General features: G+C 37.4%; 1 protein-coding gene across 1 annotated transcript in view; it reads left to right on the top strand.

Annotated features, from left to right (window-relative positions):
• COL19A1 (collagen type XIX alpha 1 chain) overlaps positions 1-27,475 on the top strand; it is a 341,639-nt gene that overhangs the window by 173,856 nt on the left and 140,308 nt on the right. Inside the window, exon 14 of the mRNA XM_058669675.1 lies at positions 8,711-8,764. Coding sequence (XP_058525658.1) covers positions 8,711-8,764 — 54 coding nt within the window. The remainder of the gene's footprint in view (positions 1-8,710; positions 8,765-27,475) is intronic.

Below are 27,475 nucleotides of genomic sequence, written 5' to 3'. Positions count from 1 at the left end.
CAAAGATAGTCCAACTTCAGACTATTATCATGATCAAACTAACCATTAAAACTCTATCTATCATGTGCTCCCTTGCATACATCATTAAAATAAATGATATGAATGGATTTTACAGATCATGACCTACTCATTTGTTTACTTGTCAACAGGGCATTGAATTAACCCACATTAGACCAATTAATTTATTATATTCAGGCTACATGAAAGCAGGTTTATATAAAGTTTTTCATAGTTAGAATAATTGCAAACACAAAATTATCAAAAGATGAAAGTGCTATGATAAATAAATGTAAATGAATCAAAGATAGTTATGAAATATGAAACTAAATGGTTAAAATGACCATAACTTGACTGGTTCTATTTATTATTAATGGCTTATGTGGTACTTTGATCTCTTTAAGTTTTTTTTTTAGAAAAATCGTAGTTAATCATTAGTGTAAGGAAATTAAAGAATGCAAGTAATATTCCTTCCCCTTATGAAGAGCAAACTCCACTAAGTAGACATGTAGAATCTATTTTTAATACTATTCCATAAAAAGTGAAAATAACTTTGATTATTTTATATCAAATAGAATTTTTTGAACAAAGAATGTAATTACCTAAATTGGATTATTTCTAGCTAGGCAGTTAATATTCACTACTACATCAGTAATAAGAGAAATACAAAGAATCATAATCTTGCTTTTGGAGGACAGAGAGGGAGTGTGTAAACACCCCCACAATAGCGGGAACTGTCATAATTCCCTCCTCCATTTCTCATGGTAGCAAATAAAGGCTGTTCAGAAAGAGGGAAGGGAAAAGAAAGGAACAGAAGGGAAGCAATTGGGAGAAAGGGAGAAAGAAGGGAAAGGATGGGAAGGAAAGGAAAGGAAAGGGAAAAGAATGGAAGGGATGGGAAGGGAAAGGAAGGGAAGGGATGGGAAGGGAAAAGGGGAAGAGAAGGGAGGGAGGAAGGCAGGAAGGAAGGAAAAGAAAGAGAAGGAAGGAACGAAGACAGGAAGGGAAGGAAAAAGAAAGAAAGAAAAGAAAAGAAAAGAAAAGAAAAGAAAGACAAAGAAAGAAAGAAGAAAGGAAGTGAAAAGGGAAAGGATGAGAAGGGAAGGAAAGGGAAAAGAAGGGGAAGGGTTAGAAAGGCAAGGGAAGGGATGAAAAAAAAGGGAAGGGAAGGGAGGAAGGAGGAAGGAAGGAATAAAGAAAAAAGAAAGGGAAGGGATGGGAAAAGAAGAGAAGGGCAAAGAAGGGAAGGGATGGTGAAAAACGGAAGGGAAGGGAAGAGAAGGGAAAGGATGGGAGAGGAAGGGAAGGGAAAAGAAGGAAAGAAAGGGAAAAGAAGGGATGGGAAGGGAAACAAAGGGAAGGGAAGGGAAAAAGAAAACAAAGGAAGCGATGGGGAAAAGGGAAAGGAAGGGCAAAGAAGGGAAAAGATGGGAAGGGAAGGAAAGGAAAAGAATGGAAGAGAAGGGAAGGGAAAAAGGGAAGGGAAGAAGGGAAGGGAAGAAGAAAAAAGAAAAAAGAGGGAAGGGATGGGAAAAGAAGAGAAGGGCAAAGAAGGGAAGGGATGGTGAAAAATGGAAGGGAAGGGAAGAGAAGGGAAAGGATGGGAAGGGAAAAAGAAAGGAACAGAAAGGAAGCGATGGGAAAAGGGGGGAAGGAAGGGCAAAGAAGGGAAAGGATGGGAAGGGAAAGAAAGGAAAAAGAATAGAAGGGAAAAAGGGAGGGGAATGGGAAAAAAGGGAAGGGATGGGAAAAGAAGGGAATGGATGGGAAGGGAAGCGACAGGATGGGAAGGGAAGGGACAGGAAGGGAAGGGAAGAAACGGGAAGGGAAGGCAAGAGAAGGGGAAAAAAGGGAAGGGACCAGACAGGAGGGGAAGGGAAGGGAAGGGAAAATAAAGGAAAGGAGAAGGAAGTAAAAGAAAGGAAAAGAAGGGAAAAGAAAGGAAAAGGGGAAGGAAAGAAGGAAGAAAAGAAAGAAATCTTAGTAGCCATTGAACCATTCAGTACCTACTAAATACAAGCAAGACACCTGGCTAGGTAATATTTGTAGTGGAAAGTAATGGAATGTATAGCTCACAAAATAGAAATTGTCATTGCAGAAACAGAGGTCACTCTAGCAAAGTTTTTCATAAGCACAGAATCCAACAACTTCTGAATTCCCGTTTTATACCCTCAAGTATCTGTAGTCACTGAAAACAACCTATTTATGAACCTTTAGAATAATAAGAGCTGTATTTTCTGAGTTCAGATAACTTAAGAGAAGGTAATTATAAAAATCGCTGCACACACAAGGGACAATCATAATTCACTATGACATATGTAAAATGCCTCCAGGGCTTTCAGAGGAAATGGTTTAGTCTTGAAGGTACTATTATGCCATCTGCTTTTGAAATTATTGACAGGAAAAATTGGCCATCCAAATACAGATTTTGTTAACCACAATTGACAATGATTGAATTGTTCCATACACATTAATATTTTCTAAAATTTTGTTTTAGTGACAAATGTCTTTTCTCATACAAGTGTTACTGAGAAAGTTTTAAAGTTTATTTTTAATATATAGAAGAGTCTTGTATTTACTTCAATACATCTACTTTTTATTATTTATTGAAAACTACTTATAATACAATAATTGGCTTTTTATATAAGCATAGAATCCCCTAAGTGAATACTTAGACACTGTACGGAAAATTCCTGTGAATGTCACAGTAATTCATGTAATAACAGAAAACTGGTCGTTCCTTAATTGTTAGTGCAAGCATTCCTACATTCCAGTTCTCACAGCTGACATGAAAATCACTTCCTGTGACTCCACCAGATGTCTATTGGATGTTTACTACTTTTACTTTAGCCATTGTAAAACCTATTGCCTGTCATTGTTCATTTTCAAGAGAACAAAATATGCCGACAAAACAACTTCACTGATGTCCCCAACATAAAAATTTGTTCCTACTCTTTCATATTAAAGACCTGAAATATCCCGTAAAGACAGATAAACTTTTATTTGAAACACAGGCACCCCCTAGCAATATTTAAAGAATTTATGCAGAGTCTCTTAATCTTACACTTCAGGTCTGTGAAGCATTCTCTAAACCCATAATCATAACACTTAAAATACACTTACATGACAGTTTTGTTGAAGTGGGTTTTAGGTATCATATGTACCGCAGCAACCCTGGCAAGAGAGTGCAAATAATACTTTAACATGAAATTTTCTTTTTTGTTTTTTAATTGCAGCTCCTTTCCTTTATTGAGAACTTACGAAGGTTTCTTGCCTCTTTTCACCAATGAAAATGTGTTCAAATGCAATTAATCTACCCTATTAACTCTACTAAACATCTGCTGTGTTTGCTAAACACTTCAAAATCCTGTTCTGAACCAGTTAATTCTAAGTAATTTCTCAGTTAAATATTTACATGGCTTCCATGAAGATAAGCTCTTGTTTGTCTTAAATAGTCAGCAGATTGTCCAGAGAGAGCCGTGTGAAAAGTAACACATGGTAATGGCTATTCACTGGAACATAGAATGCTTTAGCTGGCTTAGAGGTGTTTTGCATATTTCAGTCCCAACCAAAAGAAGTAGCAGCCTTATAAATTCCATTCTTCATCAACATTTTTGATATTCAGAATCCCACTTTCAAAAACAGAACAATGAATGCCTACATAGACACAGATAGATGTGTATATAGTGAATACCCTAAATATGTTCTCAAGCTTCTCATTCAAGAAAGTGAGAAACCTGTACATTTATAAATTTTTAGAAATGCCCTAATGGGCACCTCTTATAGCAAAGTCAGAGGAAAATAGAAAAAAAAATGGATAGATATTCTTAGAAAATTACATTTAAAAGTACACAGACTATGAAAATATTAAGATTCTGTAACTAGAAAAATATATAAATTTGTATAATAAGTAATGAAAATATGAATAGTTTCTGTAACAGACATGTAACACATTTTTTAAATAATTTGTAAATGAGCCATAATGTGATTTTATTCTTGGACACCAGAGAGTGGAATAGCCATTTCACACTGAGGAAACAGATAATACTGAAAATTTTTCAATACTGTATTTAAATCCTAATTTTTAAAAATTAAAATGAAGCCTGTTTCTTGATGCCAAAACCCATAATTGTTTCACAAGTTTCATTGAGTTCTGTCAAGAAATGTGATAGAACATAAAAAAAAGAGCTGCCTTCCTCTATAACCTACAAGCGATGGAGGATACGTAAAGTGCACACATATGCCCTTCCCAAAGCCGGAATAGCAAAGACTTGTGAAAAGAGAGCTAATACAGCTACTGAGCTCTGTCCAAGGTTAAATCAGATAAACTGGAGCTGACATAAAATCTCTAATGTTCCTAGTAAGTAATAAATCTGTTGCTTGCCTTTACTAAATGAAAGTAGTGATCTGGATAACAGTAAATGAGCATCCCCAAATTTTAACTTTTTAATTTGTGAAAAAATTTTTTTCTGATCAGTGTTTTACTGATGATAATATTAAAATTATTTTTCTTAGTGGTAATTCACAACTAATATTTAATAAAGACAGATATTAGGATATTAGGAAAATGGCTGGGATTAAAAGGTGATCACAGGGCCTGGCGCCGTGGCCTAGCCGCTAAGGTCTTCGCCTTGAACACACCAGGATCCCAAATGGACACTGGTTCTAATCCCAGCTGCTCTGCTTCCCATTCAGCTCCCTGCTTGTGGCTTGGGAAAGCAGCCAAGGACAGCCCAAAGCCTTGGGACCCTGCACCCATGTGCGAGACCCAGAACTCCTCCTGGCTTCAACCTGGCCCAGCCTTAACTATTGTAGCCATTTGGAAATGAAATAGCAGTGGAAGATTGAGATCTCTCTCTTTCTCTTTCCCTTCCTCTCCGCTCTACCCTTCTCCCCCTCTCTCCCCGTTCTCTGTTCCTCTTTTCCTCTCTCTGTTCCTCTCTTCCCTCCTCCCACTCTAGTCTCTTTCCTCTCAAATAAAATTTTTAAAAAAAAGGACTTCCAAATTTTCCATCACTTAGCTAATCTCAGACTTGGCAAAAGAAAAAGGGGACATGAATTATAGGTTTATGGAGGAGAGTTGGTGCCTTTCCTTATTACTTTGACTTTGCAACAAAATTTTACTCTCTGTTGAATACATACCAAATCAGATTTAACACTCTTAACTTAGGTTGACTTTTGCTATAGAACAACTTCAACTGGTAGAAGGAGTAGACTTTTTGCTCCAGTGTCTATCAGAATTAAGCATACTATCTTGATTATGTTTGATGTCTATATGTTTTGATAATTCATGTTTAAAAATTGTCAAGAAATTATCAGCATTTGAATGAATATCAAAAATGTTATACATTAGTCTAACTATTCAAAAGGTAATAATGGTTTTCCTAATAATGAAAGGGAAAAGTTTCATCTGGAGCCCAAATTCTGTCAGCATTGTTAAAAATGGTACAATTTTCTATAATTATAATTAATACTTTGAAATATTTGGATTTTGACATTTATTTTTCTTATACACATTAGAAACTTATCATAGTAAAATCTATATAATTAGCCAACTTTTCTTGATTATTTATCATTTGATAATTTTCTTTTTTAAAGAACTACAAATAGTACTGATTACTCTTTCATTTCCTGTGATGTTCCTGTCCAAATCAATGAAACATTATCTCTATGTATGTGCCGAAATAATAAATTCTTCCAAAAATAAACAAAAGGCAGGAACGTGAACCAGATAGTTTTTTTCATCTTTTGTGGAGAAGGCAAAGAACTGAGGAACACTGAGAATTAACACATGCAGAATTATGATAATGATTGTTGAAAGTTAGTTAATAATAGTTAATACTGCATTCTGACTTTACTGAAGTTAAAACTGTCGGATTGAAAACTTAAAATGTCTATTTATTCAAAGTAAAAATACATGAAGAGGTAAGACTGTGCCACATTCTGGTTTGAGCCCCAGTTGGGTACTTGTGTGCAGATCAGAATGCCTGGCTCCTGCATTTCCAATCCAGCGTTCTGCTAAGGAGTTGTGAAGGCAGCAGGTGATGGTTAAAATGCTTGGGCCTCTGCCACCCACATGGGAGATCCGGATGAAATTTGTTGGTCCTGGGTTTGTGCTGTGCTAACCCTTGCGGATGTAAGCATTTGGGGGAGTAAAGCAATAAATGAAAAAATCTCTACCATTAAGGTAGGTAAAAATAATTTTAAATGAAACATATGACAACATTATGTAAAAGATACTAGCACTTATTTTTATAAAAAGTAAAAATGTGTTTTGTGATAACAATCATCATAAGCACATCTGGTATTTTGATTTAAAGGGAGCCATGACTCTTAAAACATATTGTAAAAATGCTCATCATTTTTAAATTGAATGACAAAATATTCCTTCTGAAGTTAAGATTGATTCAGACTTATTTTAACATGTACCATGATATTTTCAAACTACTAGATTATTCCAAACCATCAGAGTCATTTAATATATAATAGGTTCATTATAAATATTTAGAAAATCTTTAAAGCCTCTACTTTTGGGGTAAGTTTAATTAAAGTGTATTGACTTTCCAGTGTGAATCATTTTCATTGATAGGTCAATGTTACATGAGTCATCATTTAAATGAATTTGTGTTAAGTACTTTGCAGACAAAAACGGGGTAATGTAAGACAAAACAGGGTATTCCTGGGAAGAATCAGGAAGTGAGCATAAGGCACAGGAGGGATACAGAGAAATAGTGGATCCAAATACACTTTGGAGATCAAACACATTGGGTAACCTAGTGTGAGGCTATATTGAGAGAAGAGGATGAGGAATGACTTCTGGACTTCTGGTGATAGCACCAGCAGGGTGCTGCATGAATTTATTGAGTATTGCAGCCACCAACATATGCATAAGCTCATTGGGGCGACAGACTCTGTTGGACCTTGTACTGCTAGGCACACACAGGAATAAGGTCTGGGATCACCCAGATTAAGCTTCTTTGAGGATCCCTCCAACTGAATTGCTGATCTCAGAACCCCAACCATGAAGAGAAGTAGAGGTTCCATGGTCTGACCATGGAGTGCAAATGTCAAAGCTGAGCCTCTTTAGAGGCTCAGATGGAACAGTAGACAGCAATTCCAAGTGCTCAAGGAGAATATGGCAGTCGATTGGAACCTGCAGAGGACCCTTGGTACCACAACAGGATGGAGGACAGAACAGATCAACATCTACCCCAGCCATGTGTTGGCAGTGAAAATCTGGAGACTCTAAGGTAGACTGTGTCAGCCAGTGGATTCTGGGGAGATTTCATCATGCTTGGAATGGCAAGATTGGCAGCAATTCAGAAGTATTGGTCTATCAAAACCACTTGAGCAGGATCTTGAGAGCATGCTGTACATTGGGGTGGGAGGCTGGGTGGGGCATCTCCCTTTATTCTCTTACCCAAGATCTAGAAAAAAATAGTAACATGGAAACAATGGTCTTACCCACTTTCCTGTAGCCCTTGACCCTTTGTGCCCTAATCAACTATGTAAAGATTATCAAAATAGGGCCCGGCGGCGTGGCCTAGCGGCTAAAGTCCTCACCTTGAAAGCCCCGGGATCCTATATGGGCGCCGGTTCTAATCCCGGCTGCTCCACTTCCCATCCAGCTCCCTGCTTGTGGCCTGGGAAAGCAGTCGAGGACGGCCCAATGCATTGGGACACTGCACCCGCGTGAGAGACCCGGAAGAGGTTCCTGGTCCCGGCATCGGATTGGCGCGTACCGGCCCGTTGCGGCTCACTTGGGGAGTGAATCATCGGATGGAAGATCTTCCTCTCTGTCTCTCCTCCTCTCTGTATATCTGGCTGTAATAAAATGAATAAATCTTAAAAAAAAAAAGATTATCAAAATAAAATAATAATAAAAAAGAAAAAACAAAGTAAAAACCATTTTTAGAATAATATGGATCTTTTAAAAAGTTTATTGAGTGGGGACTGCTGGGGAGCACCCAGTTTGGAGAGATGATCCTGAGGTCAGTGTTTGATATGCCCATGCAGTAACTGAGGGGCAACAGTCCAGCATGCATCTCAGAGGATAAACTGGGCTTAGGAATCTGGGAATCATTGACTTCAAAGATCCCATGCGCACAGGTATATGAGATATTGCTAAACAAATGTGGACTGAAGAAAAAAAATAAGCCTGAAATCCTCCACACTTAGATGTCTTGGAATTCCTGTGCCAGGAGACTTGACTTCCAAGTTAACGACACTTAGGGGTTCCTAGACAGTTTTAGAAAATGAAAAAAATGACCACTTTCCATACCACTTGACAGTGCTTTGAAAAGGCTTTCAATGACTTTCATGATGCTAAAGGTCAAGTGTTATAAATCAGTGTGTTTTCTTAGAAGACAATAATAAAGCTCCTCTCCACCAAAAATGTAGTTTTCTTTAGTCTATATACACAAAGACCTTTTTCTCTTACAAATATTGTTGCCATTTGTTTATGATGTCTTCTTGTAGTGTGGTTTCACTTCTGTAATTCACTAGGAGTAAATATTTCATGTCATACCTGGTTTGGAATTGCTTTTTTTTTTTGTTTTTCTCTGAAGTTATAAAGATAGATCACAAAAGTGAAAATCATCATTAATCAAATTATTTTAAAAGTTGGGCTTAATTAATATTAGTTTTACAATGTTTGTGGTGAAGCAGCTACACTTGAAACAGTCTACTAACATGTGTCTTGTTTTCTTCACAGAGTTCCCTGGGTATGCAAGGCCCTCAAGGGCCACCAGGAAAAGAAGGTCAGAGGGTAAGTAAACTTGAAACAACTGGTAGGCATTACTAAGAGGTTATTTAGTTTTCAAACCTTGATAGAAATGTAAGCACAATGTAGCAAGCAGTTAGACATATGGATAGTATCAGGTATCCAAAGGCTGAAATTTAAGATTTGAGATTTCAACAGTTTTACAATCCAGGATATTCTATGTGTTCTCATAATTGGCAGCACAAGTGCAGAGCTATTGTTTGGGTAAAATGAATTAGCCTTAATTTGATCTAGAGCATATTTTCAGTTTTTTTTTTTTTTTGAGATAAGTTGATGAGTATCTTCATGGAAGTTCAACACCATTCATCAATTCTCTGAAGATTGTGGACATTAACTGCACTCTTTAGCAAATTAAATTAATGACGTTAGTGATTCTTCACAAATGTGCTTCCATTACTGAGATAAAACAGGCACAAAGTGAATTCTTTGCTGTTTCAATTGAGTAGACAACAATAATCATGGACTGTGGTCCAGCTGAGTCTCCGACTGTGCTGGTAAAAGGAGTTCTTGCTGCTCAGTGATGACTCATCTTGAACAGTGGGGACCTTATTATGTTTAAAATTATTTTAAAGTCTCAGAATATGTGTGGGTACTTTCGCATGTAATTGTTGAGAAAGAGTCTGAGTTAACCAGGACAGGTATGATCATTTTCTGCTGTTTACATATGAGGATTCTATGATAAAGGGGTGTGGATGCCTGCTAAAATTAGGCTTCTGATTCTGGACCACATGTCCTCTCTTATTGTCCCCCTACAGTAACTCCAAATGAGTTTGTAAGCATTGCTAATTACTATTCCTAATTTGTCTTTTTTAGCAAATGAGTGTCTTTGTTTAAATACATCAGAGTCCTTCAGATGTCTAGGGTCACATTGTGTATTTTACCAGGGTTAAGCTTGGATTAGCAAAATCACAGGTCTGTTACCTTTTTTATGATATACAGATGCCTGACACTTCCCCCTACCCCAACCCCAACAGGTGGTGTTCCTACTCAGAAATGGAGCTGGACATATGTGGTCTTATTTAGAGCAGGTTAATATGGAGCAAGCATGACCTGTACCAGCAACAGTGTGCTTCTAGTGCAGTTTAAGGCGGAGCCAGTGATGCTTTGTCTGGTTTCTCACTGTTGACTTGTACTGACCTGTGGCCAATTAAATGATCCAGTGTTTTGTTTTCATAAAAAATTCTGCCAAGTCAAACCTTTGCTCATGCTGTTGCTATGCAGTTGCCTTATTAAACAACAGAATAAGAATATAAATACTTGTTAATTTCCACCTGCCAAATTTGAGTCCCGAATAGCATTTTATTGGAAATACTCTTTTTTCTTAAGCATTTGAATGTTGCTTTTCAGAGGAATAGCTCCTAGATTTATGAAAAAAAATATTCACATGAGGCTTTTAGGAAATAATAATTCATCAAATTGAAATTCTACTCTATCAATGTTTACATTTGGAAGAGGTAGATTAAGGAATAAAGTAAACATTTTTTTCATAGCATGAAAAAATATGGAGCAAGTTATTCAAACATGGAAGTTTAACCACTATTTTATTGAAGTTTAGCCCATTTACAAATTTGCATAGTTCAGATAATTTTTTGTTTTTATCTCCTATAATGAGTAAGATGTCAGAAACTAAAGAATGTAATAGAATTGTGTAGAAACTATTAGCCATAGTTTATCATTACTACTACTTCTCTTCCATAAATACCATGCTTATCAAAGGATAACCATAACAGGTACCATTACATTATCTAAGTTTACAAGTGAGTATTTCTAAATATTTTCTGTGACTTGTTCCACTTCATAAGCTACTTGAACAGGTCAAAATTAATTTAACAAATGAACATTCTTAAATATTTATGTCTGAACCATTTGAGAACCTTCTTCTTGGCTGAAAAGTTAGGTATAGCTCAGCTTTTAGACATATAAAGCCAACTCAATGTGTGTGTGTGTGTGTGTGTGTGTGTGTTAGGGTATACAGGCATACATAGCTTCTGAAAGCTAAGAACAGTAATTTTCTATTCATTGACATTTGCAATAGAAAACAATAGCTGGAAAAAGCCATAAATTTGAAATTCTTTTTCTTGACCCATTGTGAAGAATACTCATATATATACGTACAAGTATATATGTGAGTGCATATATATCTATATATTTAAGGATTTATCTTTTTTTTTTTTTTTTTTGGAAAGTCAGATATACAGAGAGGAGAAGAGAGAGGAAAGTCTGTCCGATGATTCATTCCCCAAGTGGCTGCCATGGCTGGAGCTCAGCTAATCCAAAGCCTGGAGACAGGAGCCTCTCCCGGGTCTCCCATGTGGGTGTAGGGTCCCAAGTTTGGCCATCCTCGACTGCTTTCCAAGGCCACAGCAGGGAGTTGAATGGGAAACAGGGCTGCCAAGGTTAGAACCAGTGCCCATTTGGGATCCTGGTGCATTCCAGGCAAGGACTTTAGCCGCTAGGCCACCATGCTGGGCCCTACTCTTATATTTTGATCACACATGTGGGACCATACAGATCTTTACTCCTAGACATAATGTATTTAATAAAAATATAACAATCAATTTTAGGAAAATCATTAGCTTAATATCTGAGGAGAATATGTAGTTGATCAAGAATCTAAGATTAGGGCCTGACTGGATGGCTCAATGGCTAAATCCTCACCTTGCAAGCACCAGGATCTCATATGGGCACCACTTTATGTCCTGGCTATTTCCTTCCCATTCACCACCTTGCTTATGTCTTGGGAAATCATTTGGGATGGCCCTAAGCCCTGGGAACCTTCACCCACATGGGAGAACTTGAAGAAGCTCCTGGCTTCAGATCAGCTCAGCTCAGGTCACTGTGGCCATTTGGGGGAGATCTTTCTTTCTGTCTCTCCTTCTCTCCATAAATTCAATCTACCTTTTGGAAAAAAATAAATAAAATAACTCTTTTTATAAAAAACCTAAGATAAAATAACCATTTTTGACTGCTACTTCACTAAGCCCACTTTATTTAAATTTGACTAGAGTATTTTTAAACTGACAACTTTGCTCATATTCTGATAACCTAGGAGCTTCATGAGGTTCAGTGTTTTTACAGCGTGATAAAATTTTTGGTAGAAATCTTAAGGCATAGTGTCATTTATTTTCTCTTCCTTCAAAATGCAGAGCTAAAGATTGATACCATTATGATAGAGTAGCTTGGACCTCAATATTTGTCTTCTGCATAAATTGTGCTGATCCTAAATAAATTTACCAGGACTTGCATGGTAAAATATTATATTTTTCTTTAGGCTTGTTTGTTTCAGAACTGTTTTATATGCTTTACAGCACAAGTTATGTTATGATTTCTAGGTTACACTGATCCCATTAGGAAAAAAAAGACATCAAAGTCATTGCTTCAAGAAAGCCAGCACATACTGTAGGACTTATTGAGCAAAATGTTCCTTACACTGTTTTGTCTTTATGGGGCTGGGTATATATTTCAAGTGAAATCACGCTGTTATGGCCCAGGTATGTTCAATGGCAGCTTTATAGAATACAGCAAGCCAATAAAACAGGTCAAACCCACCTCACAGTATAGTGGAAAAAATATATTTCTTTTTACTTTTTATTTATACCAAAGTGCTAATTTCACTACTATGAGGGTGACCTTAATGTCCCAATAAAGAGACTTCAGGGCCCAGTGGAAGCCACGATGTGTTTCTGCAGTTCATGTCCTGATGTGGACTTGGATTTAGGGGAAGAATCTTATGGAGAAAATAATGAATACTGATGAGTCTTTAGTCTCCGGAAGTAATTTGATTAGTTTCACATAAAATCAAAAGGAGATATAAAATTGTCATTTCATCTTTATGGATCAAACTGGTGCTTACCTATAAATGCACATGAATGCATCCACAATTCTGTTTACTCATTAGAACAATAGCTGATGTTCTTGTACTGAGAAATTGTATCACTAACAATAAAAGTGAAAAAAAAGTTTAAAGTGACAGTTTTAACTCTAGGTAAAACAATAATATCAAAAATAGTATATTATTTCTGATATCTATGAATGAATATGGAAATACGAATGTAAGAGGTTATGGACTATACACTTAGTCATTGATATTTACTGCATTTGTTACAAACTTTCTGACATTTAGGTGACATTTTTTACATTTACTTCCTGCAACATTATCTCAGGATATCTCCTTGAGGATCACCTTAAGACAGTATAAAAGATAATATCTTTAATATTACCTGGTATTCGTAGATGGATAAATGGGAAATTGTATATCCCGTTCAAGTCTCAAGCAGTTGTGGTATATACACATATGAACAAATCTACATTTATCCCTGCATTCCTGTTTGATGAGCAGTATGGCAGATTTCAAATGTTTGATGTCTCTCAAAGATGGATCATACACAGTTGCCAAAGTAAAGGCATAGATGCAGAAGACATGAAAGGAGTTCATTTATGTGAGTGTCAAATAAATATCCACAAGAGTGCAATTTTGTAGTGAGGATAAGAATCCTCAAATTTTGTGCACACTCTATCAAGGGTGGGAAAGATAATTCAGAAGAACAAAATGTTGGGAGACAGTTCCTAACTCAGTCCAATTAAATGAAAAAGAGAGACACAGTGCCATCCCTTACAGTTAAATATCACAACCAGTTAATGACAGCAGGCCTATGCTCTCTTGTGGTAAACTTTGGTTTAATTAGCGGTCTCTGCTGTGCGCTTGAAGCAAAAGAGACAGCACATGCCCTGGGAAGGCTGTCAGTGGAGAAAAATAACATTATAACTAATTATTTCATTCCAATAAAATTCGCATAGATAGTGAAGCCACAATGACCTGCAATGCTTGCATGCATCTGATGAAGGTCAATTGAGACTATTTATTCTGTAACAAAATAAGTATGAATTTTCAGTGACTTGGATTAGTAAAGAAGAAATATTCCTATTTTTTTTTCAAAGACACCTGTGACTCTGAATGGCTTATTTATTTACCTGAATTGGCCCAAGAGCTATTCTCTGCTATGAAAGAAGCACATCATCCCACGGAGGTACCAGCTCATGAGGCCAAAAGTGTCAGAGACATCTGAAGGGATGGGCCCAGTGATAGCACTGGCATATCAGGAAGATCAGATTATCACATTTTTGTGTTAACTGGGAAGGGAAACTTCATGTCATTCTAGCCTTCCAAATAAGAAAGCTGACCCCTGCCCCCAAAATCTGGCCATTCTCCAAAGCCGCAGGACTGTTTATTCCTTTTGTTATTCTTGTTAAGAAACAACTGCTATCAATTTTGTCATTCCATGCCAAAAATCTGAATTTGCATCAGTTCTTTGAAAAATAAAAAATGTTGATAGTTTAACCAAAACACTGACTTTAAAATCCATTTTAGTGTTTTAATTAAGACCACACCCCATAAGAGAAAAATTGTGGTGGTATTCCCTTTTTTGTGTCACTACCACAGAATACCAGAGGGGTGGGCTACAATGAAAAAACTAAATTTAGCTCACAGTTATGAAAGTTCTAGAGCATGACACTGGTATCTGATTGGCACTTTTGAGGACCTTGTGAAATGTGCTATGCAGTGCTAGTTTGCAGTGCACGTATGAGAGAGATTCCAAGATGACATGAGGCTCCCTTGGAATACCTCATTCTCCCAGCACCTGAGTCCCAGAAGACTTCATTCACTCCCAGGGGATAGCATTACTCCATTTGCATGAGATGCCACCTTTTAAAGGTTCCACCATGTCAACACCACCTTATAAGGGACCAAGTTTCCAGCACACAAACCTCAAAAGGGACAAGCCCAGTGAAATCCATAATGAGCAGAGTTGATTTTGTGTGTCTGTGTGTGGTCTCCACATGCCTCAAGGTCTGCACATTCAGTTATCGTGATTTACCTATCCTTTGCTAATGGTTAGAAACTAGAATTACCTCATCAATGGGGAACAAAGGATAGGAATCAGAAGTATCGTTTTTACAGCTGTGGGATTGGATGGATTTGTGAGCTCAGGCAAATCACTCAAGATTCTAATGTAAATTGATTTGTTTTATCACAATTTAGCCCTCGAGTATATTAAGGGATTAAGCCAGAAGCACTTTGGATGCTCTCTGGTGACAGGTGTTCTATGAAACAGTCTTATGAATATTACCTCCTGAGCCACAGAATCCCTTAAAGCAGATGGAGAGAAGACACTTCCTGCCAAAGTGACAATGTGCTGATATTTTTGTGTCATTATCTTTATTTGGAACACCACATTGAACATGCTAGTAGCTATTTCGTAAATTTACGATTGTAAATGTCATGTAAAAAGTTATTTATCATTTGGGATACAGTGAGTATGGGTGGGTGGCTGCCAAAATCCATAATTATTTACTAGGTAAATTATAGTATTTACTATAATACTAGGTATTAATCAGTGTAGGAAAAATAAGCATATAAACTTTCAGAGATGCCAAACATTTGGAACCTGAAATGTTTTGTGGCCTAATGACTTTGAAAACCACAAAATTATTTTTCCAATAAATGATCAAGACCTTGCATATATAAAACTACAGTTTTGAATTACCTTCACTAATATGGTAAAGAATTTTCAACACAACTTTAGTTGTTTTTTTTTCTTACTACTTCTTATTATTATTATTATTTTATGATACAGTTCCATAGGTCATTGGATTTCCCTATTCCCTCCCCAATTCCCTCTATCCTCACTGAGTTCCCCTATATCATTACTTAAGTATGGTTCTTCATACACAACTTTAGTCTTATGCCTCTTCAGTTGTATTTTACAAGAGATATAATTATCTGAGGAGAGCAACTATTATAAAATAAATGTAATGAAACAATTTTAACTTAGAAAATTCCCTTTATACATACACCCGTTTCTGTGTTTTTCAGCATAATTATGTAGCAATATTTCAGAGTCTATTTTTCTTAATTTTCCAAGTAAGACATTAAACTTTTATTTAGATATTTTATGAAGGCTATCAATGTACTCTGCATTCATCTGATGTTTGTATATGTGTTCCATATAAATAGATACATGTATGTGAATGCTTTACCCATCATGTTTTTTTAAATTTGCCACAATATATCATCATATGATGTTATCACTACACTGTAGCACATGTAACATATGGTTTATGGCTTTGAAATTCCTAATAACGAGCTGAAATAAGAGATATGAATAATACTTCTTTGTAAGCCAAAAAGGCTAGCTGAAGAATATCTAAAATACGTTTAATGACTTGAATGCACATGAAATTTAATAATATAAACACATATAACTTACATGCATTCAATGATAATGCCACCTTAAGAAAATTAACCTTAGAAAATGTAGTGAAAAGAGCAAAATATCACTGGGGGGAAAATCTAGGCATTTCATCTTGTCACAGAAAGCTGTCATTTTATACATTTTATTACATGTTGCACAGCTTTACCAAAAACATTTCCATATCTAGTGTATTTATTCAATAATGTTTACATTAAAACAAGAAATCTGAAAGCCTATTTATTTATTCAAGAAACATTGAGAGCCTATTTTGTGTAAGGTACTATGAATGTTGGCTTGAATTAGATTTCCCTAAAAGCAGAGCCCACAGTGGAATTACTGTACCAATGATTCACAGACCTGTGATAGAGCAAGGAAAGCAGGAGGAGACAGGGAGAGATGCAGATCAAAAAGTAGCTTCAGGAGAAATACATTCTCATCCTGACCCACACAGCATCTCAGCAGCTTCAGACAATTTGTCCTATTACAATGTAAGTGAATAGACATGCCCCAACTGGTACGGAGAAGTATGTTAACTTCATAGTTATCTCCATACAGGGTAGCCTCTGCAGACTAAGTAAGCTGCTGCACAAAGGTGCAGGTGGGAGTTATCCATACCATTGAAGGACCAAAATACAGTCCTTTTATCTAAAAGGATTTATTTTACTTATTTGAAAGGTAGAGTTACAGGGAGAGGAGGAGAAACAGAGAAGGTGGTGTTCCATCCACTGAATCACTCCCAAAATGATAAGAATGGGCAGAATGGGCCAATCTGAAGCCAGGAGCCAGAAACTAGGGCCCAAGAGCTTCTTCCAGGTCTCCAAAGTGGGTGCCGGAGTCCAAGGACTTGGACCATCTTCCATTGCTTTCCCAGGCACACTAATAAGGAGTTGGATCAGGACTTTTAATTGATTGGGATGATACTCTGCCGGCTCTACCTTCAGACCAGAGATGGTCTCACCAAGAAACCATTGAACTTACCAGGACAATAAGATGCTGGACTTTATGATTGGTAAATACCTCCAATGAAAGAATGTCAACTGAATTTGAACTATGGAAATGCAACAAGGTGGAGCAATCCACCGTGGGGAGAGGGTTTTGAGAGGGGTGGGGGGAATCCCAGTGCATAAAAAAATGTATCACATAATGCAATGTAATTAGTTTTTTAAAAAAAGGAAATGCAATAAAAATATATGTTAAAAAAAAGAACTAGTGCTCAAAAGCTACTCAAGAATTCTAATATTTGAATGTTGTGCTGGTGAGGACAAAGTTAGTGTAAAACGTTATTCTTGGATTTTGCATATCCTACACTGGATTACAGGCAGATGGAATCCTGTCCATGAAGTTAAATCCCAAATAATGAATATGTCTCTGTACCCATCCTTTTAACTGTAGCATAATACCACATCTGTTGTGAGTTGCCAATACCTGGTTTAATAAAATAGCCAATGTTTAACAATAAAAAAAAAAAAAAAAAGAAGTAGAGCAGCAGGGACTCAAAGTACTACCAATATGGATGCTGGTGTTGTAGGCGGCTTAACTCTATATACCACAATGCCAACCCCAACACAATCCTTACATTAGCTATATAAAATCGCCAAACAGAAGTGAATATGTGCTAAAAATAAAAGTTTTGATAATATTAATCTCACCATGGGAAAAATAGGGAGAAAGAACATTTGTGTTAAAGTAGGCAACAGAATCATCCTTTTAGTGTAATCAAGAAAAATTAATGAGCAAACTCGGCACACTTTTAAAAATAAGAGAAAATACCAAATGGAATAGATACTGAGGATAGTGAATGAACAGAAAGATGAAACAGTGTATTTACTATCAGACTTGATTACTGATTTATCATATCTGAAATGCTCATAGAAACTTTATCCAAAGTGTTGGAAGAGAATGTTATTTTGGAGAAGATTGGGTTTAAAGTTGGGACCTTACAGCATTAGCATTAAAGCCATGGAAAGGACCTGCAATTTAGAGTGTACCGGTCTCTTAAAGCCTGCGTTGAGCTTGTGAGTTTATTCTTAGGAAGCCATCCCTTTATGGGTAATAATGAAAGTCACCAGAGTGCGTATCCTGTTCAAGAGAGACTCACTGTAAAAACTGACTGTAGAACCTTGAAAATTGGCGTAGGCACAGTGTAGGCACAGTGGGGAGGAGGGGTGAACACATAAGTTAGATATATAGAGAAACAAAAAACTATGAGAAAAGTTTGGAGAGAGTGAAAATAGTGGCCAGTTGTTTGGAAATGCCTCAAAGATGAAACCCAGTTTTTTCCTTCCTTCCTTTTCTTCCTCCCTCCCTCCCTCCCTTATTTTTGGAAGTCAGAGCCACTGTGAGAAAAGCAGAGAGAAAGATCTCCCAACTACTGCTTCACTCCCCCACATAACTTCCATGACCAGGGCTGAGCCAGGCTGAAGTCAGGAGCTTGGCATTTCTTCAGGTCTCCCTCTGGGGTAGCAGGGGTACAAACACTTGGGCCATTTTCTGCTCCTTTTCCCAGGCCATTAGAACAGAGCTGGATCGGAACTGGAGTGGATGAACTGTTGCCCACATGGGTTGCTGACATGCCAAGTTGTGGCTCTGCTCACTATTACATGTGCCCAACCCTGAAGAAGCCCAGTTTCCAAGAGTCTGTGCCATGCAAGGGCTGAAGCAACCTTTCACCAGTCTTGCAAGTGTAGCAAGTATTGAGAAAGGGGATTATTTTTCTGCTTCATGAATGACAAGCCCAGGTCAGTCAGGTAAAGGAGAAAACATTATAAAAATATAGGAATCCAAACTAAAAAGAAGGTAGGGGAAGTGAAACATTGGAAGGGAAAAAGAGCTAAAAATGCCTCTAAAGAGTTTTGCTAGATTCTTCATACAATAGTAATAATCTAAGCATTTAGGTTTTGCCTTTTCCGTATACATTTACTTTCCTTTATTAATCATTTGTAATCTCTTGGAAGGCCGTTTCTGTTATCAGCCATTTATCTGAATTCATTTATTTTGTTTTACAAATCCATTTTGCTAGGACATAACTCTCTAACTTCTTGTATAACTCTGTTTTGTTGCTTTAGCATAATGATGTCAGGATAAAATATTGTGGAGATTAAATTGTTCTTATCTTTATTGCTTCTGGCAATTTTCATTTTTTACAACTCTAATTCTACACACATTCTGCAAACTGCCATTTATTCTTTTTCTTATATGATATACAGATTTTAAAGCATGCTAATTAAGTATTATTCACAAGCTTGGAAGTGCCAAGGAAATGGTTTATCATGTAAATAGTCCTGCCTGCCCTGGTTATACTTATAAATATTTGCATTCTTTACTGTTAACTTACTATGGGCTTAAATATCTCTTTCAATGGGAGATGCTGGAAACAAATATGGTGTATTACTTTGGAGTCATTGCCATAGAAATAAAACCTTCTCAATGTAAAATAAGGATGACACAAAAATTACTATTTCAAAAGAAGTTATGCATCTAATTTCATGTTAAAACTGTACACTATTCTGTTATTTTTGTGAAAAAGGCATTACTTGAGTGTGTCTAATGTACTTCCATTGGTGGTTTTCTAGTATAAGAAAAACTGAAGCAAAAAGCAAGACTGGTAAATTCCCTTCAGTATTTCATGGAATTGAGCTTTCAGTTTTAGTCTTTTATTCTTAGGACTTAAAACATAATTATCCTCCTCCTGATCCATATTCTTAGTGTTTCTTTAAATCTTGTTATTCAATTTCAAATCTAATTACCAGTAATAGATTTTCCTGAAAACAAATATGTTTTGCTTTTCCACATTATTTCCAATAATTAGGCACATTTTCCAGCATGAAAAAAATTAGAAACATGAGCACATCTACAAAACTTTTTCGGGTCATTTTACTGTTGGAGATCATACTTTAAAAATCTTATAGACTTCCCTAATATATAAAACTAGGACATTCTTGTGAAATATTCTGTGACTTAGAATGATTTTTACTAATCAACTTCAATTTAATTCTATTACATAAATGTCAGCATCATCACTTTAGAATTGGCTAAATCATTACTAAGACTGATGGTTAATGAATTGGAGAAGAGTCAGCCAGTAGCACATGGCTGTGATGTCATTGTGGCTCTAAACCCCTGTGAGGACCAGTTAATGTAGAAAAAAAAAAAAAAGGACAAGTGGATTCTATTTAATCTGTGTTTTCCTAACATCTAATGTGGCATTTGCTTTCCTTCTTTTATCTTTAGTTGTAATGCATTTTCCTTTCTTTATTTTCATTTTACTTAAGGAGTAAGAGAAACGCAGACATCTTCCATCTGCCAGTTTACTCTGCAAATATCCACAACAGCCAGGATTATGCCAGGCCAAAATAAGGGCCCCAACAGACAATCCAGGGTTTCCTATAGGAAGCAGGGACTCTTGCAGTTCAACAATGATTTGCTGGTCCCAAAACATGCATTAGTAGGAAGCAGATTGCAAAGAGAGCCAGAAGTAAAACCTGGGCACTCTGATAGAAAATGTAAGCTTCCCAACCCTCAACCATGTTTTAACCACTTCACCAAAACTCTACCCCTAAAATTTGCTATAAAAATAATAAAAAAAAAAAACTCTTGTTTACTTAAAGTTTTAAGTTATAAGGATCTGAAAGGAAGTGGCACAATTAAGATTTTACCCCCCAAAAAAGAGATTACTTAATTTTCACAACCATGACATACTAGTTGGTAATATTCAACTGTGTTGCCTGAGAAAACTTACAAGAACTGGCTCAGCACAGAAATTGAAAATATATGTATAGAAACTCTTATTTAAAAAACAACAACTAAGTGTGTAACCATTGGTGTCACCAAATCGAGCAAGCGAAGGTGAGTCATTGACTTCTTGAAGGCCCATGGAAAGTCACAGCTGTGGCTCATTGCTTCTGAGTCATGAATAGCAGAATAATAGGTAATACTGTAAAATGAGACTCTACTGCATCTGCAGATGTCTAAGAAATCTAATTATTTGTTTTTATAAAAGTTTTTAAATTATTTTTACTTTTAATCAGGTTAGAGAAAATATGTTTTTTAATCGTAACTAATGACAAAAAAAGGTTCAGTATGTTTTTTAACACAATCATTATATGATACTTTTGGGAGTGAGTCAAAAGATATTAAGTCCAAAGGAATTGATACTAATCTTGCTAGTAATTATAAAGTCTCATATACTGAGCTTAGTTAATTGATGGTAGAACATTAAATTTTGACACAATATTTGCAGCAATGTACTTGTTATTGAAGCAATGATACCATTAAAGGTAACAACATTTAAATAAGTTTAAAACCAAACGAATTTTTGATAGAATGAGCATCAAATTAAAAATTTATTGAGATATAGACAGTTGATGTAAAACTGCAAATTGAGGTGTTTGAAGCCTTTGTCAGAGTACCTGGGTTCAAATCCCATCTATGCTCTCAATTCCAGTTCATTCCTGTTGCATATCTCAAGATTCAGCAGGTAATAGCTCATGTACTTGAGTCCCTCACAGTCACAAAGGACACCTGGATTGAAGTTTCGGACTCCTGGCGTTGGCCTGGCCAACCCCTGGCTGCTGTAGCCATGTGGTGAGGAAACCGTCTGGGAGCTCCCCCATCTTCACCTTCTCCCTCCTCGCCCCTCCTGCTCTCAAACATAGAGTCAAAAGATAAATTTCTAAAGTCCAATGGAAGTAAATTTTTCAGTAATTCATATTTCAATGTTAGTGTTTTGGAGCTGTCTTACAAAATGTTTACCTTGATTGCTGAGACTAAAATGCAAGCATCCAGTTGCTGAAACACTAATAATATAGTGAATGATAGATCAAAGATACCTGCTTGGCATGACTTATCAATGATTGCATTGTTTGACATATGCAAAACCAGCTAATACCAACTCAAAGTATAAATAAGTGGGCATTAGCACACACGTAATATTGATGTTGCAGTTCATTGGTACACATGCAACAGTTGATGTTAAAGAGTTTTTTCTTTAGCATTTCTAAGATTCATAACTAGCTCTGACCTGTAGGGAAGTTTGAGTGATTATATTGTCCACAAGTATGGATAACAGTTCAATTCTTGTGTGAGAGTGCTTCTATGCTGCAGCTGAAATAACACAAAAATATTCTGCAGCAGTTGCTCTAAGCAAAGAGTTTGCACTGAAATGCAAATCAGCACCCTGCTTTCTTTACCAAGGGAAAAGTTGCATTTTCATTACTTTAAGCTACTGAAAGGAATTTCCAAGGAAGAAAAAGGATTGTTGGGGTTTCCCATGGGGAAGCTTACAGCTCAGCAGCAAGAGGCTCCATTGTTCTGGCATCAGGTAGACACTGGCAATGGCAGAGTGGATATAGAGGAATGATCACCTGGTGAGCCAGGAATCAGGGACACAGGAAGCAAGTGCTGCTTCTATAACCATCACTCTGGTGAGAGCTACCTTCCAGTGGCAATCCCCCAATAATCTAAAATGGCCCAGCAGGCTCACCTCTCACATGCCTTAACTACATGAGACCCCTCTAACCTACCAACCATTAGCCTTCATCCATTAACTATTAGCTTATAGACCATAGGGTTTCAACATCTGTATGAGTTTGGAGCGCAAAGTCCTATTAAATCTATAATACCAAAAAAGTCTCGTTGATAAAGAAATGCAGCTTAACTAAAGACAAACTTTAGGACATGGTGGGAATTGTGACATTTCAAGATTTAATATGTTGAATTTGAAATATTCATTTTGAGAAAATATGGGCAATAGTCTCAACTATTATGTGCTGAGTTAGAATGATTGTAAAATAGAAAAATTTTGCTAAGAATGTTAGAATTGTAGCGGATTTTGTAGGTCAATGGCTTAAGCTACTGCTATCATCACAGACATCCCATACAGAACACTGAGCTAAGTCCCAGCCACTTCCCTTTCTTTTTTATTTTTAAGATTTATTTAATTTTATTGCAAAGTCAGAAATACATAGAGGAAGAGGGAGAGAAATATCTTCCATCCCATGATTCCCTCCCCAAGTGACCACAATGGCCAGAGCTTTGCCAATCTGAAGCCAGGAGCCAGGAGCCAGGAGCCGGAAGCCAGGAGGTCTCCCACATGGGTGCAGGGCCCCAAGGCTTCGGATCATTCTCAACTGCTTTCCCAGGCCACAAGCAGGGAGTTGGATGGGAAGCGGGCCTGCCAGGATTAGAACCAGCACCCATATGGGATCCTGGTGTGTTCAAGGCGAGGACTTTAGCCACTAGGGAAGAGTGCCAGGCCTGCCACTTCCCTTTCTAGATTAAGCTCCCTGCATCTTATCTTCCTGCTAAATCTCCCTGGAAAGGCAACAGAGCATAAGCTAAGTACCTGGACCTCTTCTACCCATGTGGGAGACCCAGTTGAAGTTCTGGGTACCAGGCTATATTGTGGTCCAACCCAGGCAGTTGTACCATTTGGGGCATGAACGGGCAGTAAGTTGTCTCTCTCCACCCAGTAAGCCTTTCAAATAAATAAAATACATTCTTTCTGAAAAAAAAAAAATTTTAGTTACAAAATGAACTTGTTTCTTTTTTTTTTTAATTTTTTTATTAATTATTATGCATTATGTGACAGTTTCATAGGCTCTGGGAATCCCCACACCCCTCCCCACACCCCTCCCCCCTGGTGGATTCCTCCACCTTGATGCAGTATTACAGTTCAAATTCCATCAAGATTCTTTCCTTGCAAACATATACCCAGCATAGAGTCCAGCTACTCATTGTCCAGATGGGTTGAACAGTTTGTTGGGGAGACCATTTCTGGTCCAAAGTCAGAGCTGGTAGAATATCATCCCAGTCAATTAAGAGTCTCAATATAACATTAACAGCAATTTGTAACATTATGGAATTGACAAGATTTTGCGTAACCAGTATGTTAAAAAAACAAAAAAAAAAAAAAAAAAAAGAAGCAAGTTCTTAACCACAACCTATGATTAGCTCATTGACATTTCAATTTTAGTTCATATACAGGACCAGCTGCTATATACCTTAAAATGGCTATAAGGTACCATTCAGCTGTCTCGTGTCTATTTCATTTTAGTATTTAGCCATTTGTTGTGTTGAAGTATAATTTTGCTGATCTTGGCAGATTTTAGGATAATCTAGACTGGCTTGTAACTCTAACAAGACATCTGTCAGCAGTTAAGGTGCAGAACATTTTTTTTTGGGGGGGGGGTGTGCAGGAAAGTCCCCAACACCATGGTAAGGAGTGACTAATCTTTGTGTCCTACCCAGCGAGGCATTAGCCAATCCACGCCAGCTCTTTCCTGTCGGATTTCAAGCTCTACTTTTTGTTGTTTGTCTATTTATTTTAGGTTTTTTTTAGTTTGTATGATTGTTTGCTGTGAGGGGTTTTCGGAGCGATCCTGATGGTCATTGCAAGGGAGGGTGGGGGTCCAGAGGTGGAGCCAGGCTCGGTCCAGAGAAAGCTCTCCTCCCTGGTCCCGAGGGAAGTTTATTGTTCTTCTGTTTCTGCGGACCGCTCAGGGCTTCTGGTTGTCTGTCCGATGACGTTGGTTTCTGCACGGTAGTGTTTGGACTTCTTTCATCCCCTGCGGGAGCTCCGGTTAGGGGTGGGTGACCTCAGAGTACTCGGCCTCCGAGGGCATCCAATTCCCTGTGGCCTCCTTGGCAGTTGGGATATAGTCCTTGTTGCTCGTATTAATAGTTTGTGGTGAAGGTTTGGAAGTCTTCATGGTTGGGATGCAAGCTTCCTCCTTACCACCTGCTCCACTCTGGAGTGCCCCCCTGCTCCACGCACATGACCTCCTGTTAAGAGGTTGTCAGGATCGCACCTGATTCCCCCCTCATGCATTGGTATAGTAGTTTTACTATTGTTTAGTGCTGCTTTGAGTCTGTTGTCTATGAATTACCATATTTGATCATGATAGGCTATATTGTACTTTTTCCTCACTCTTTTTATGGTCCTGAAAGACCTCCCTGTACTCCCTCCCCATTACGGATTAACATAACGTATTGAGGGTATAGTAGGTTTTACAGTTTTCGATGTAGATCTTAAGTATTCTGACATTAATTGTTGGTTTATAGATTATATCACATTATCTTATTGTATTGGATACAGGTTGTTAGAGATTGCAATAATATTACAATATACAGGTACTATCAGGTTGTCATCTTTTCATCTCAGATTAAGGCAAACATGTGGTATTTAACCTTTTGGGATTGGTTCATTTCTCTTAGCATGATGGATTCCAGTCGGGCCCATTTGTCCACAAAGAACTGCATTTCGTTTTTTTTAATAGCTGAGTAGTATTCCATAGAGTAGATGAACCATAGCTTCCTTATCCAGTCTTCTATTGATGGGCATTTTGGCTGCTTCCAGGTTTTTGCGATTGTAGATTGTGCTGCTATGAACATTGACGTGCATGTTGGTTTCTTGAGTAGGAGATGTTTTGGATATATCCCTAGGAGTGCTATTGCTGGATCATATGGCATGTTGATTTTCAGTTGTTTGAGTATTCGCCAAACTGATTCCCATAGAGGCTGTACCAATCTGCAGTCCCACCAGCAGTGGAGAAGGGTTCCCTTTTCCCTACATCCTCGCCAGCAAGTGTTGGTGGTATTACATATGTGTGCCATCCTTACTGGAGTTAGGTGGTACCTCAAGGTTGTCTTCATTTGGATTTCCCTTATTGCCAGGGAGCTTGAGCATTTTTTCATATGCTTGTTTGCCATTTAGGTTTGTTCCTTTGTGAAATGTCTGCCCATTTCCTGTGCCCATTTCTTGAGTGGCTTGTTTGTTTTGACATTTTGGTTGTTTTGTAGTTCTTTGTATATTCTGGAAATTAGCCCTCTATCACCTATGTCGTGCGCAAAGATCTTCTCCCATTCTGTGGGTTGCTTTTTTACTTTGTTGATTGTTTCTCTAGCTGTACAGAAGCTTCTTAGTTTGATGAGGTCCCAATTGTTTTTTTTGGTCTCGATTTCTACTGCTTTTGGAGTCTTTTTTAGGAAGTGAGGGCCTACTCCTAAGTGTTGCAGTGTGTTTCCAACATTTTCTTCCAACAGTTTGAAGGTTTCTGGATGTAGGTTTAGGTCTTTTATCCATTTAGATTTCATCTTAGTGTATGGTGAGAGATGTGGGTCTATCTTTTTGTTTCTGCAGGCTATCAACCAGTTGTCCCAACAGCATTTATTGAACAGACCTTCCCATTTGCTTGGATTGTTGTCTGTCTTTTTGTCAAAGATTAATTGACTGTATCTATGTGGATTACTGTCTGGTGATTCTATTCTGCTCCATTGATCTTCCTCTCTATCTTTGTGCCAGTACCACGCTGTTTTGATAACCACTGCCCTATAGTATGTCCAGAGGTCTGGAACTGTGATTCCCCCTGCTAGCTTCCTGTTCTTCAGGATGGTTCTGGCTATCCGTGGTTTTTTGTGCTTCCAGATGAACTTTTGGATCATTGTTTCCAGTTCCATGAAGAATGTTTTGGGCAGTTTGATTGGAATTGCATTGAATGTATATATCGCCTTTGGCAATATAGACATTTTAATGATATTGATTTTACCTATCCAGGAGCATGGGATGTTACTCCATCTTTTGAGGTCTTCTTCAATTTCTTTTTTAAGTGGTTTGTAGTTTTCCTCAAATAGGTCTCCTACATTTTTGGTTAGGTTAATTCCCAGATACTTCATACTTTTCTCTGTTATTTTGAATGGTATTTTGCTGCTTAGATCTTTTTCCAACTTGGGGTTGTTTGCATACACTATGGCTGTTGATTTCTGTTCATTAATTTTGTACCCTGCCACACTACCAAACTCTCGTATAAGTTCTAGGAGTCTCTGTGTTGAGCCTCTTGGCTCTTCTATGTAAAGAATCATGTCATCTGCGTATAGTGAAAGTTTGACTTCTTCATTTCCAATTTGGATTCCTTTGATTTCTTTTTCTTGTCTTATGGCCTCAGCAAGTACCTCTAGGACTATGTTGAATAGCACTGGAGAAAGTGGACATCCCTGTCTTGTTCCAGTTCTTAGTGGGAAGGGTTCCAGTTTTTCTCCATTCAGTATGATGCTGGTGTTGGGTTTTTCATATATTGCTTTGATTATGTTGTGGATTTTTCCATCTATGCCTACTTTGGTTAGGGTTTTTAGTAGGAAGTGATGTTGGATTTTGTCAAAAGCTTTTTCAGCGTCTATTGATACTATCATGTGATTCTTGTTTTTCAGTTTTTGGATGTGGTGTATCACATTTATGGATTTCCTTATGTTGAACCATCCCTGCATTCCAGGGATGAATCCTACTTGATCCGGATGAATGATCTGTCGGATGATTTTTTGAATTCTATTGGCTAGGATTTTGTTGAGTATCTTAGCATCAATGTTCATCAGAGAGATAGGTCTGTAGTTTTCTTTCTCTGTAGGATCTCTGTCTGGTTTTGGGATTAAGGTAATGTTGGCTTCATAGAAT

The sequence above is a fragment of the Ochotona princeps genome, chromosome 1 (assembly GCF_030435755.1).
Source record: "Ochotona princeps isolate mOchPri1 chromosome 1, mOchPri1.hap1, whole genome shotgun sequence".
Taxonomy (NCBI): Eukaryota; Metazoa; Chordata; class Mammalia; order Lagomorpha; family Ochotonidae; genus Ochotona; species Ochotona princeps.
Note: the sequence above shows the minus strand (reverse complement) of the source record. Positions and strands in the feature narration are given on the sequence as shown.